Genomic DNA, 12,484 nt, shown 5'->3' on the forward strand with positions numbered 1-12,484 from the left:
ATATATATATATATATATATATATTACATAATCCTTATTTACTTATTAGACTGCGAATTTTATATATTTATAGTCTGTGATTCAATATAGCAACAAGTTTAATGCACATTAACACTATTTTTATTTTATTTTATTTAACATAACTGCTAGAACAGTAAACAAATTTTTTTTCATCCTATTATCTGTAAATTAACACTCTCCTTTTTAACTGGTTATGTCGAATATGTATACATATACGCCATGGCATATTTGCATTATGAAAGTTTATTAAAATAATGTTTCAGAAATTTTCTGAACACCTTTAATTCTTTCGAAATGTATCATTTTACCTGTATTTCTCGAAATGTGCAAAATTTTTTGCACGTACGTACAAGACACCGTTGAAAAATTCGTGCCACTGTGGACTGCATTTTCAGTGACGGGGTAAAAGATTGATGTTTACTTAAACGATTACAGTTTATCAATTATTTTGTGTCTAAACAATAGTGAGCGTATTTTTCAATATACATATGTACAATTTTTTAAGCATTTCCTATTCAATCCTAGATGACACATATCCCTAGATCACAATTCTATCCCGACGACTTAAAAAAATTATTACCAACATCTGAATACGCACGATTCAACAGGAGCTCAAAGAAAAATACGGGGACAAACGTCCTACAAAGGGAACGACACAGTCAAATCTCGCAGCGAGAAACCATTTCCCCCGTTCGAGGACACGAACTTTTTTAAATTCCCGTCGCGTAATCTATTCACGAAACTTCGGTGGCACGAAAGGGTCTTGAAAGCAACAGAACGGAAAGAAAAGAGAGAGAAAGAAAAAAAAACAGCGAATCTTTATCGATGCGCCGCCATCGTAACACGCTTTGACTACATGAACACACATTCGAATTCGTTGTTTCCCGGCCGTAGAACAGGCTTGAAACTGGATCAATATTTTCGACCTGGTATTCTCTCTTCAGGACAAATACATATTTTCCGCCGGTGCACGTAGAGACCGCCCTGGTGGATCGCTCCGGTATCCACGGACGTAACTTACTTATTCTTTCTTTTATTTCTTTTTCTTTTCACGCGTATCGTTTCATTTTTTCGTTTTCTTCTTTTGTTTGTCGGAAGTCACGGCAAGCTGCGCGGAGGAGGTGCAAAATAATCTGACCTACGTGATCAGCCCCGGTTTCCCCAACCTCATTGACTGGCCCATGAACTGTTCAGTGGTCGTACGGAAAATCGATAGGCAGGTCAGCCAGCTCAGGATCGATTTCGTCCACTTCAACATAGTAAGCCACCACGCAGCTCTATCATTCTTTGCTCCACTAACGGCATATTAACCCCGGAATACTACGCATTCGTGATTTCAGCGACACGCTTTTAGGCCTCCCCCGCCCCCCTCCCCAACCCCATCTCTATGCCCCTGGAGGAAACGCTGGGGACTCGCGGAAGTGTTGATCCTTAATTGCCGACCGAGGGGTTCACCAACCGAAATACCGTACCGACGGTGTCCCTTGGTTCATATTATATGACCCCTCTGGGGGAACTTGGCCGCTGTAAAATTCAGGCGTGTCAGCGCATGAAATTACGTCGTTGTAAATTAATCGAACAACTCGGAAGGGGTGGGGGGTGAATTTTTAAGGGGTTGGTGCGGGGAAAATGGTAATCTCGCGGATCCTTTTACGCGCGACGTCGTGACTCACCTGCGGGTTCGACGGAAATATGTTTGATTTTGAAGAGCATTTGCCTTTCCTTTGATGATTCAAGAGTACAAATTTTTCAAGTTCGTGCTGAACTTTAGGACATTTCGAATGAATTATTTTGAAAATATTTACGGAAATAGAGTAGAAGGTCGATTATCAGAAACGCCGATCATCCTAAATACCGATTACATTGTTCCACAAATTTTAACCTTTTTCCTACTTCATAACCGTTCAGAAGCGATTCTGATGGATCTTTGTGAGTTGAATATTGACTGCAAACCGTTTTTTCTTAGCACGTCTAGTTTTTGAAAAATTTTTGTTCTAAAAATTGACAATTTTCAACTGTGGAGGTGTGTTGTGCTTTTATAGTAATAGTTATTCAGTTTTTTTTTGTCATGAAATAATTCTCTGGATTCTCAAATAAATGGAAGAATGTCAGCTAAAAGTACGTTTTCGATGTCCTTTTCACTTTGATCATTATTTAAACATATTTAGATATCTACGTATAACATAATTACAATTCATATCATTCTATTCGCGAGACTCCAGAGAATTACTTCATGACAAAAGAAACTGAATAACCATTACTGTAAAAGCATTACACACCTCCAAAGTTGAAAATTTGTAATTTTTTAAGAAATTGATTTTTTCGAAAACTGGACGGACTGGGAAGAAGCGGTTTGCAGATTCGTATTCAGCTCACGAAGATCTACCAGAAACGCTTCTGAACGATTATGAGCTATTTTATGTGTTGAACAGTGTTATTGGAACAGAAAATGGGTTATCAATGATTTTTGAAAGTTTCAGATTAAAAGAAACACAGAAAAACACCCTCCATTGCTCTTAAATGAGTTTATAGTGAATTATTTAACACTTTAATTGACAATAAAACATATTGGATTTGAAATACGTAAAGATAACTGAAGATATAAAATTGTAGACGAAAATGATATTTTTTCATTTACTCTTCTTTAAGAAAGTAATAACAAAGCTGAAGGAAAAATAGTCGTTACAAGCCGTTTGGGTATTTATTTGTGTCATTATGCGATCTTTCATACAATAAATATCGATCTTTCAAAATTACTTTATTTCTAATCGTTTTATGATCTGTATTGAACTTTGATCCTCCTGGAGCAATTATCCGAAAAACCGCCTTTCCGAACGGATTTGCCTTCCTATTAGTTTGGATAATCGGCGTTCTACTATAATACTTTTCAAATTGCCTCCTTGCATAAATGTTAGGTTTTTAAATAATCTTAACATAGTTCTCGGTATTATCATATTTGGAATGCATTGTCACCTGTGTAATTGACACGTCTAAACAGTAATTTATTTGATTATTGTAAAAAGAGAACAAAGGTTATTTATTTCAAGCAATGTTTTGTACCTTGAACTTGTATAAATTGTGTAGTAATATTTTTATGTTTAAAAATGATATATGTGACTGCAGAACTGAATAAAGGACGTTTCACTGTAAACAATAAAATTTCTATTGAATAGCGAAGTTCTTGAGTAACACTTCACATTGAAACAAATTCAAGTCACAGTGAATATCCTAGAAAAGCAACATTATAGTTTGAGATATCGTAATTTTACGTAATGTTGCGTGAATGTTAAAGTAGCTTACGGGGGGTTAATGACACCTTAGCTGTCTTGTCATAGGTACATATACCTGGGCACGTAGGAGTGGATGTACACTTTGTACTTGACTTGATACAATGTGTACGTATATGTGCAAATTTTTGAAATTTTTTATTGGTTACTGCAAAAAATGTAAATATTAATAATAACCAGCAATTAAATATTAATAGTAAAATACATTTAATATTTGTTGTATTTTTATATTATGTTCATATTAGTATTCATTACACACATTAATATTAAATTTTAATGTTGTACTTTGTTTATAATCAGATTATCAATAATGCTGTTCGGAGTTAATTTACGTTACAGTTTAAACGAAACATAATTGAAAAGTATGTTTATTCTATTCGGATAATCATCACATGAAGCTGTATGCAATTGTTATAAAGTATATCGTTCCAAAAACATTTAGTAACGACTAATACAAACACAAGTTTTCTTTGTACTTTAATATTTGAGTAACTATGTTTTACGTTTTTTCACATTTTGTTTATGCTTAACTTCTGTCCGTCGTATTTATTACTTACTTGTTTATGATAATATATGACGAAACATTGCTGTGACAAAATTTTCCGCTTTTGAAAGTTCTGTGTAAAAATTACTACTTTTTGAGTACATGTCAATATTGTTGGGAGCAAAAAGTTGATTAATATTCAGATGATCTATCAATAAAATATTGTCGATTTGTTTGTAATTTGGTCTACTTTATTTTTAGGTACTAATTAGGAAAAAACTAAAATTTTGTAATCGGTTCGATTTAATTTTTTAATTTTATACTGATTTTAATTATTATTACGAAAAACGGTGTTATCTAAGTAAGTACATGACATTTAAGATTTCGATAGTCATGTTTAACGAGAAGAAAATGAATGCGTAGTATTCGGATATTTTACCTTTACTAATTACTAAACATAACATAAAATTATACTAAGAAGGTCCATTTACTTACGCAAAATTTGAAAATGTGCAATACGATCATTTATACATAATATAAAAACAAATATGATTCGTTTTATTTCCATGCATTTGTAAATATTCCCAAACGTTCTTCGTTGTACATTTTAAATGCTTAATATGCAAAAGTTACAATGACAGTAATAAAGTTATTAATAAATGATATATTAAATTGTCATCGACAAATGACATGTTTCATCGATTTCACGCGTTTTGTAGCGAACATTGCGTCAATGTAAAAGTTTTGATGAATGTTCTGTAGATGATACGATCGTCATGATTTTATGGAAAGAGTAAACAATTGAGTTAATATATTACTATCTGCAGATGTCAATGTAAAACGGTGAATTGTTGTTTAAAACAAACATTGACGCGATGTGTGTTATTGTTTAAAATATAATTGAAATTGACCTTTTGACAAATAATTTGAAAATGAAGAAAGAAACGTTACAAGCATCGTATAAAAACATTTCTGATTTATTTGGAGAATTTGTTATGTCAATCCACCTCTGTGGTAAACTGTGTAATTTATTAGTATAATGTAGTTACATAAATTCAATGATAATAATGATCCGAAAATTTGTTTAGTAGAATAAAAATTTCGATCGAAAATATATATTTTATAAAAGAATCATTATGTATTTCATTAAATTACTATTAAGTTATAATTATGTAAAACTATGTTAACCCTCCGAGCACGGAAACATGGTCACCGGTCCCTATGTCATTTCTGACCCCACACCGATATTCTACTACTACAGAACGATGGCGAGGCTCGAGCTCGAGGCCCTCACCGAACTGTACTAACACAGTGCCAGTATGGCTCGAGCTCAAGCCCTCACCGATATTACTACACAGTGACGGTTGCTCGCCGACGGAGCTACCGTCACCATGTATACAATGTAATGATTAGCTGGTTCCACATTACATTTGGATTTTCGTGATTCTTATTACACTAACTAGAATAAAAATCTCGCGAATTATAAAACAAATTATATTTATTAGCCATTAGGTGTTGTTTTACACGAACTACATGTAATCGTACTCTCTATAGAAATGTTTCATTATGGCGCTATACTAAGAGGAGTGTGCTGTCAATTACGCCCAAATACAATTTCAGTGTCATTTATTGTGTCGTCATCGAGTTCTGACTCTACAAGTTCAGGCTCAGCATCATTATTTGATGCAGTGCCACCATCCGATGACTGATTGTCTTCACTGTCTTCTCCGAAACATGCACAAACATAGTTTTTGCTTGTTGAAGGAACAGACATTTAGTCAATACAGTCAATACAGTCAAATAATAAGACAATAAAACGAAACAATTGAAAAATAAAAACAACAAACACAAGAAACACAACAATGACAGAATAACGAAAACAATACAAAATACACTCTGTTATAATATTTGAACTAGGCACAAGTATCTTCCTCCTTCAGAGCGTTAGAACAAACTGATTTGTCACATCTCATCGCCTGTTGCTGCAGTTTTGATGCGCGACCTTTTTAACGAGCTGTAGAAGTTTTGTCAGCTACAACAAAGAACAGTCAGTGGAAAAGAAATAGGGCGTGAGCCGAAGATGTAAGTCAATACTTCTGCGGTGTTTTGACCCGGTCGTTGGCATGTAAACAAACATCGGTCGCTATGCGATTTACACGAACAGCTCTGTCACTGTGTGCGTGTCGCTCTCGAGACCGCGTGTCCCCACTCCTGACTCTGTCACTGTGTGCATGTCGCTCTCGCGAACGCGTGACCCAGGGACCGTGCTCGGAGGGTTAATTTACTATTTTAGGGCAACATGTATCCATACTTTTGCACTCACCCAAGATGTGATATTAAAAATAACCCAGTATCGGCTGGGTAAGAATGAAATGGGCATTTATTTACTTTATGTAAAGAATTTTGTAAAAAGTAGTGAATTACTTAGTGGTGCACTTAATACAATTAAAATTCTAAAGTTCTTTTAATACTTCACAGTAAACGTTCTAGAAATTAACAACTAGTCAAAGAGAAGGAAGGGTATTTTATCACACTAATTAAATTTACCTTTTTGTTGGTTTGTGTACTCCGTTGATTGCGGGGAAAAATCTACTAACTAACACAGACTACAGCAAAGAACAAATTGTCTATCATTAGAGATATTCGTAAATTAGTAGTTATAACAGAAGTTGTTCTTTGTAGTTAATTTTATTTAAGTCGAAAGTTTATAAGAAATTAGTACCAAATTTAAAAGTATGTGCGTAACTTGAAAAGTGCAACGTTTATTTGAGTTTTAAGGATAAATGTATTTTTTATTTCCTGTACTGCCCTGTAGAGTAACCCTTAACTGATGAAGTCGTAAATTTATTACTTATAAGTCTTATAACTTATTACACGAATCTTATTAGACAAGTTGTTTTGCATTCTCATGTAAGAAAAAATCGAAATAAATAAACGTTTTTTAAAATAATTGTTGGATAAAATTAAAATTTTCCAAAAATATTCATAGAGTTCCTTAAACCTTACTTCATCAGTTTAATGTTAAAACAAGTATCGACGTTGCAATGATACACGAATTTGATCTTAATTTATAAACCATCGACTAGAAAAATAATAAATGGAATTGGTCAAATAAATTCTCAAACTTGCATAGTACTGTTACCAGAGTGCGTTTTATTGTATTAAAATACAATTGAAAAGTAGCTTCTGTAAGTTTCATCATGATGTCATAGTGATGTTTGAATTTTCTAGAAGAATACACATTATACACACCACAAAAACCATTTATGACCTTTTTAAAGAATCTGCTATGTGAATATCAATCCGTAATAGACTGTAGATTTATTAACATAATTTAATTACATAAATTTAATAATAGTAGTAACAATAAATTTTGTTTACTACGTTAAAGAATTATTATTGTGTCGTATGAAATTATTATCAAGTTATAATTGTAACTATCATCAGTTTAGTCTTTTACAGTAAAACTCATTAAAACTTTTTTCACTTATCTACGATTACTCAAATAAATTGATTGACGTAATTACCTTTATTACGTGATAAAGAGAATTGAGTTAAAATAATTCTTATAATTTCCGCAAATTGACCGCCGGTTAATTAATCAGTCGTGGAAACACACTTTACCCGATCAAAGACGGCCATAGTCTACAGTTTACAGACTGCTTCAAGCTCTCGAATAGCGATATAGATACATACATGTGTATTGGCTGGCTGGTAAAAATCGCCCGCATTTACTGCAAGACTTGTTCATTCAAGAGACTTATCGATCGTCGTAGGGTCAACCTAACGCCAGGACGGGCGTATGTGACGAAGATATCATGGAAATCAGAAATAGCAGGAGCGTGTTCCAAATGTGCGGCTGGAACAGTGGCCAACATTGTAAGTACAGATTTCCATTTCTATTAAAATTTCTAATATGTGTCACCTGGGGTTTCGTACATAGCAGAGGGCAGTTGTACCCCTGCAGTAACAAGGCTAAAGTAATGCTACTAGGAATTGTATAAATTTAGACAATCATTTACAATTTGGCAATGCTTTACTATTATTCGAAGAAGTTATTAGTAGACTGCGGATTTTATGCATTAGTGGTCTATATGGCTCTGCAAAATACAACAAAAGACAACATTTTCACGAGATGCAACAAGTTTTCTGTGATTTTCTAAACTTAACAAGATATTTAAGAGAAGAAATAAACTCCTATATTTGTCATTATCTTCATAAATTACTTTATAAAATGTCACTTGGCATCAAAATCTGCAGTTTATATATTAGGTATCGCAAAGAGCTGTCGTTTCATATGAATGGTAATTCAGATTAAATGTTTCTTATTATAGGTTAAACAATATCGATATTGGTACAAAGAATATTCTACCTGGTTTCTATATACATTGCGTGGTATGATTATAAAACCAACCTAAAATTTTCAGTCCTTATGTATTGTGGTTAAAATAAACACGAACTATTTTTTTCTAGGGAATATAATCCATGCTTTTCTGGAGTCACATTATTTCTGAACACGATTTCAGATATGGCATACTTGGTTAGTCTTTATTTTAACCGCAATACATAAGAATTGGAAATTTTGGGGTGGTTTCATAGGCATGTCACGCAGTGTAGGAGGTACATATGTAGATTTCATTTTAATTTGTTCCGATACTGTATTTTCAGTAGACTAATTATAATTACTGAAGACAAAAATTTGTACTTCTCCAATTTATAAATTAATGATATCCAAAGTTTTATCAGATTTATGCTATAGTGTAAATAAACCTTTCACGCAATTACCATTTACTTTTACATAACTATAACAATTACTTACATAACAAGCGTTTTCAGGGCCCACTTCAACTCATCCCTATACTCAACCTTTTAACCGTATAACGTAATACACGAAACATTTCTATTATACATACATGTGAAATATAGGGGTTGGACAATATATGTATAACTGATTGATTTGAATGTGCCACCATTTTGTACTGATATATCGTCGTTTGTTCCGCTTTAGGAATTGTTTAGGAGACACATGGTAAATTAATCATGGAGCGTTACACGGTTCAAGAGAGAGTCAAAATTGTTAAGATATTTTATCAAAATAAATCGTCAATAATAGTGACTTTACGTAAGTTACGTAAAAATTTCGAACGTAATAATGTGTCGAGTATTAACACAATTCGTGCACTAATAATGAAATTTGAACAATGTGGTTATGCGAAAGATATGCCAAGATCTTGTTTGAACTGTTCGCCATCTGAGAGTATTCAAAAGTTTCTTGAAAGTGTTGCGCAGAATCCTGAGACCTCTACGAGACGTTGCACAGTGGGGTATTTGACCCGAAAAGCTGGCCAAAACCCCAAATTTTATTTTTGTTAAAAATGAATGAAACTTTGTCCCTATGCCCCTAAGAATGAATAAAAGCAAACTGCTATCATGGTTTTAGGAAAACAGCAGTATTTAGCAACAAATTGAGGCTTGAAAGTCAACAATTTTTGTGCTCGAAGAAAATTCCAAGAAACCTATATTAAGAAAGGGATTTATTACAAGTGTAGTGTTAAGGAAGTGCAATAAGACAGTGTTCTTTTTTTCGTAAAATCAAGTATAAAACATTGACTTATTTTTTTGCACCCCAAAGCACCCCTTTACTTTTGATATATTTTTATCCTTGAACATTGCTTCATATATTTCTTGAAAAATTAGGTGCTAAGAGGTGCTAAAACTACAGTTCTGTTCAAAAGTATTGCCTCACTTGTGCATTAGTGAAAAATTATTGAGATTCAATGTTACATAACTTTGTTAATATTTGTTAGAATTTGTTTAAATGAAAGGAAAATTAAAGCTTGAACCTTCTACTTTTTGACCCTTTTGTTCGATTTTATTTAACTTTGTGCCCAAGAGGTAAAATCTTCCTTTATAAGAGGGCCTTCAAATTGTAAAATTTTGTTCATATTTGAGAACGGATCTTCCTCATAGATAACAGTGTTCGCAGTTTTGGATGCAGTTTAGCTTGTTATGAAGGCAAAGGATCATACGATAGGCGTATGTTGTATGGTTGATCTGATGATGGGGTAATTGAGATGTGGATGATAGATCGATGAAGGACAGATATACCATAAGCAAGAAATACTGTCTGATGAAGAATCTTGCAAAGCATTTTCTGATTTTCTGACGAAAATTAATTCTATTATGTATTGCAAATAAAAAATATTCTTAAAATATATATTTTAATTTATATATTATATACCATAAATCAGAATATTTATGATCGTAGATACGATCGACCCGCGTGCATCCATCGCTGTCAGCTGATTGTTAACCTATTGTAAATTTCGTCTGTCAATTCTTAACGATTGAAGTTTTTAGTATGTTATTAACTTTATTAGGTCTAGTGTTCGTTGATGACCTTCTATTATATGTATAGATTATACTATATGTATATGTATACATATCTTACCGTACACGAAACATTTGAGAAATATAGGTTTCCTTTAAAGGGCTGTATCTTTGTTAAACAATACAGCTCTTCGATGAGGTTTACTTTATTTTAAAGACAAATGATCATACTTTCTGGTGGTCTATATCAAAATTGCAAAAAAATATTGTTTGCACTCCGTAGCACTTGACGAATGTCAAGGAAAAGTATAGTTTGGCACACTCCTATTTAGGGGTGAATTTTACCTTCTAGACAATCATTTTGATATAATTGATTTAAAGAACCAAAAACGAGAAAGTTCAAACTTTAAAATGGTTTTTGTTTCATCAACTTTGGATGAATAGTAACAAAGTTATGAGATTTTGAAGATTGAGTAAATTTTAAAACAGTTTTGGCCAGCTTTTCGGGTAAAATACCGCACTGTGCGTCGTTCTCAGAAAGTGAATATCCGTCGAACAATTTTATGCATCATTTTAATTGTAACTCTCAAATATTAATAAACGGTTTGCGTTAAAAAGAACTGTTGTGTTTTATTTTATCTAATAATTAATGATAATGCAGGTCAGTCAGTTATATGTATATTGTCCACCCTGTATTTGCAATAATTACAGAAAACACGATACTAATAGTTCGAATATAATTACTAGACTGTTTTTAGTATGCATTGTTGCAAATGTTTCATTTATGCATTTATAAGACTTCTTAATTTTCAAAGGTAGTAAAATAGACTCTTTATTGACGTTTAACACTAGAACTATCAAACCCGTCAAAATGACAGATTGCAGATTTGTTACTTTACTATTACTGAAGTTACAATGGTGTTTTTGGCGGAATTTATGTTGACTTTTAATTTACATACTATGAATTTTCTATTCCACTATATTATGCTAGATTGTATTATATATTATGAATATTACGATATTGCACATTTTAATTTAGAGTACATTCAACGCTGGTGGTTCTAGTGTTCAGAACATTCACATATTGTAATAAATTACATATAGTTTTGGTATTTACAAATTAGTGTTTGAAATTTTAAATTTGTACAAATATCCGCAGTCTATAATTCCTAATGAAGAAGAATAGATTTGAAATATTTCTTTATAAACTTTTTATTTCAACTTAGAAGTTGGTTCGTCAGTGAAAGTGTCAACCAATAGGTCTCATACAAAAGTAATTACAAAAGTACCCATCACAGCAAAAGATCTTGATTCAGACGTCCAAAGACTAACTTTACAATTTCGTAAGCTAATTTCACTTCTTCAAGATTCCCTATTCAATTGCGCCCTTCATCCTAAAACACTGCCCTCTGAAATTAATAAACTGTATCCATGCAATAAATCTCGGCAAGAACTCCGTCAGACGCGATTACAATGGCGAGCAATAACGTTTTCTCGGAATACCACGGGACAATCAATCTCCGCGGAGTGAGACCGTAACTTAAAAACAGGAAAAAGGAAGGATACGAAGTGGCGAGCATTGGAGAGACAATACTTTTCCGATCCTTATTCCAACTTCACCGTTCAGGAAGGTCTGACGTTTCCTGACCAATCGATCTTCCCTCTTGTACCAATCTCTTCGACGTCGAATCATCCGTTCAGATCGCTTTTTACAGTGTACATAGACGTCGACGAGGATGATCGGCCATTGACGTTGGACATCCGGCTGCCGAATGGTTTGCAGTCGCGAATGTGGGAGATACGGATCGTCCAATTGGCGTTCGAGCAACGAGCGCCGACCGGTTGCCGGCAGTATTACCAGAGCACTAATGGCACCCTGAAGACACTGAATTATCTGTCAAACGGGAGATTTCTCGCTGATCAAGATTACCTTCTCTGCATCCGCCAGGAGAGGGGAATGTGCGGAATCTCCTACGCCCCGTGTTCCCAAGACTCTTTTCGGATAGGTCCACCAAGGATGCAGATCACGGACACGAATGCCACGAATGGGAACGTGTCATCCATTTCCGAAAACTCGGCCGTGAACTCGACTGCTCAGAATATGGCCAACAATACGCATTCGGTGAACGATACCGATGGGGTGATCGAAGGATCAGGAATGGATCCTGCGGGCGAGGGAGCTGGTTTCTCGATGAACGCGTCGAGCCTCACGGAGCAAGAAATGGTCCCCAATATTTCGCTGTACGGGCAAGAACGGTGCAGGAACAGGGTGCTGATCCCTTGTGACTTCGAGGAATTTATTACGGTAGTATTTGTGGTTTATTTTGCTGGGATGGTGATAAACGGAGGATGGAAGTCGAAG

At 34.0% G+C, this 12,484-nt stretch overlaps 1 protein-coding gene across 1 annotated transcript in view; it reads left to right on the forward strand.

Annotated features, from left to right (window-relative positions):
• LOC107190469 overlaps positions 1-12,484 on the forward strand; it is a 52,699-nt gene that overhangs the window by 32,100 nt on the left and 8,115 nt on the right. The window contains exons 3-5 of the mRNA XM_015579274.1: positions 1,120-1,280; positions 7,569-7,671; positions 11,838-12,427. Of these exons, the coding sequence (XP_015434760.1) occupies positions 1,120-1,280; positions 7,569-7,671; positions 11,838-12,427 (854 nt within the window). The remainder of the gene's footprint in view (positions 1-1,119; positions 1,281-7,568; positions 7,672-11,837; positions 12,428-12,484) is intronic.

This window comes from Dufourea novaeangliae, unplaced genomic scaffold (genome assembly GCF_001272555.1).
Source record: "Dufourea novaeangliae isolate 0120121106 unplaced genomic scaffold, ASM127255v1 scaffold193, whole genome shotgun sequence".
Lineage (NCBI taxonomy): Eukaryota > Metazoa > Arthropoda > Insecta > Hymenoptera > Halictidae > Dufourea > Dufourea novaeangliae.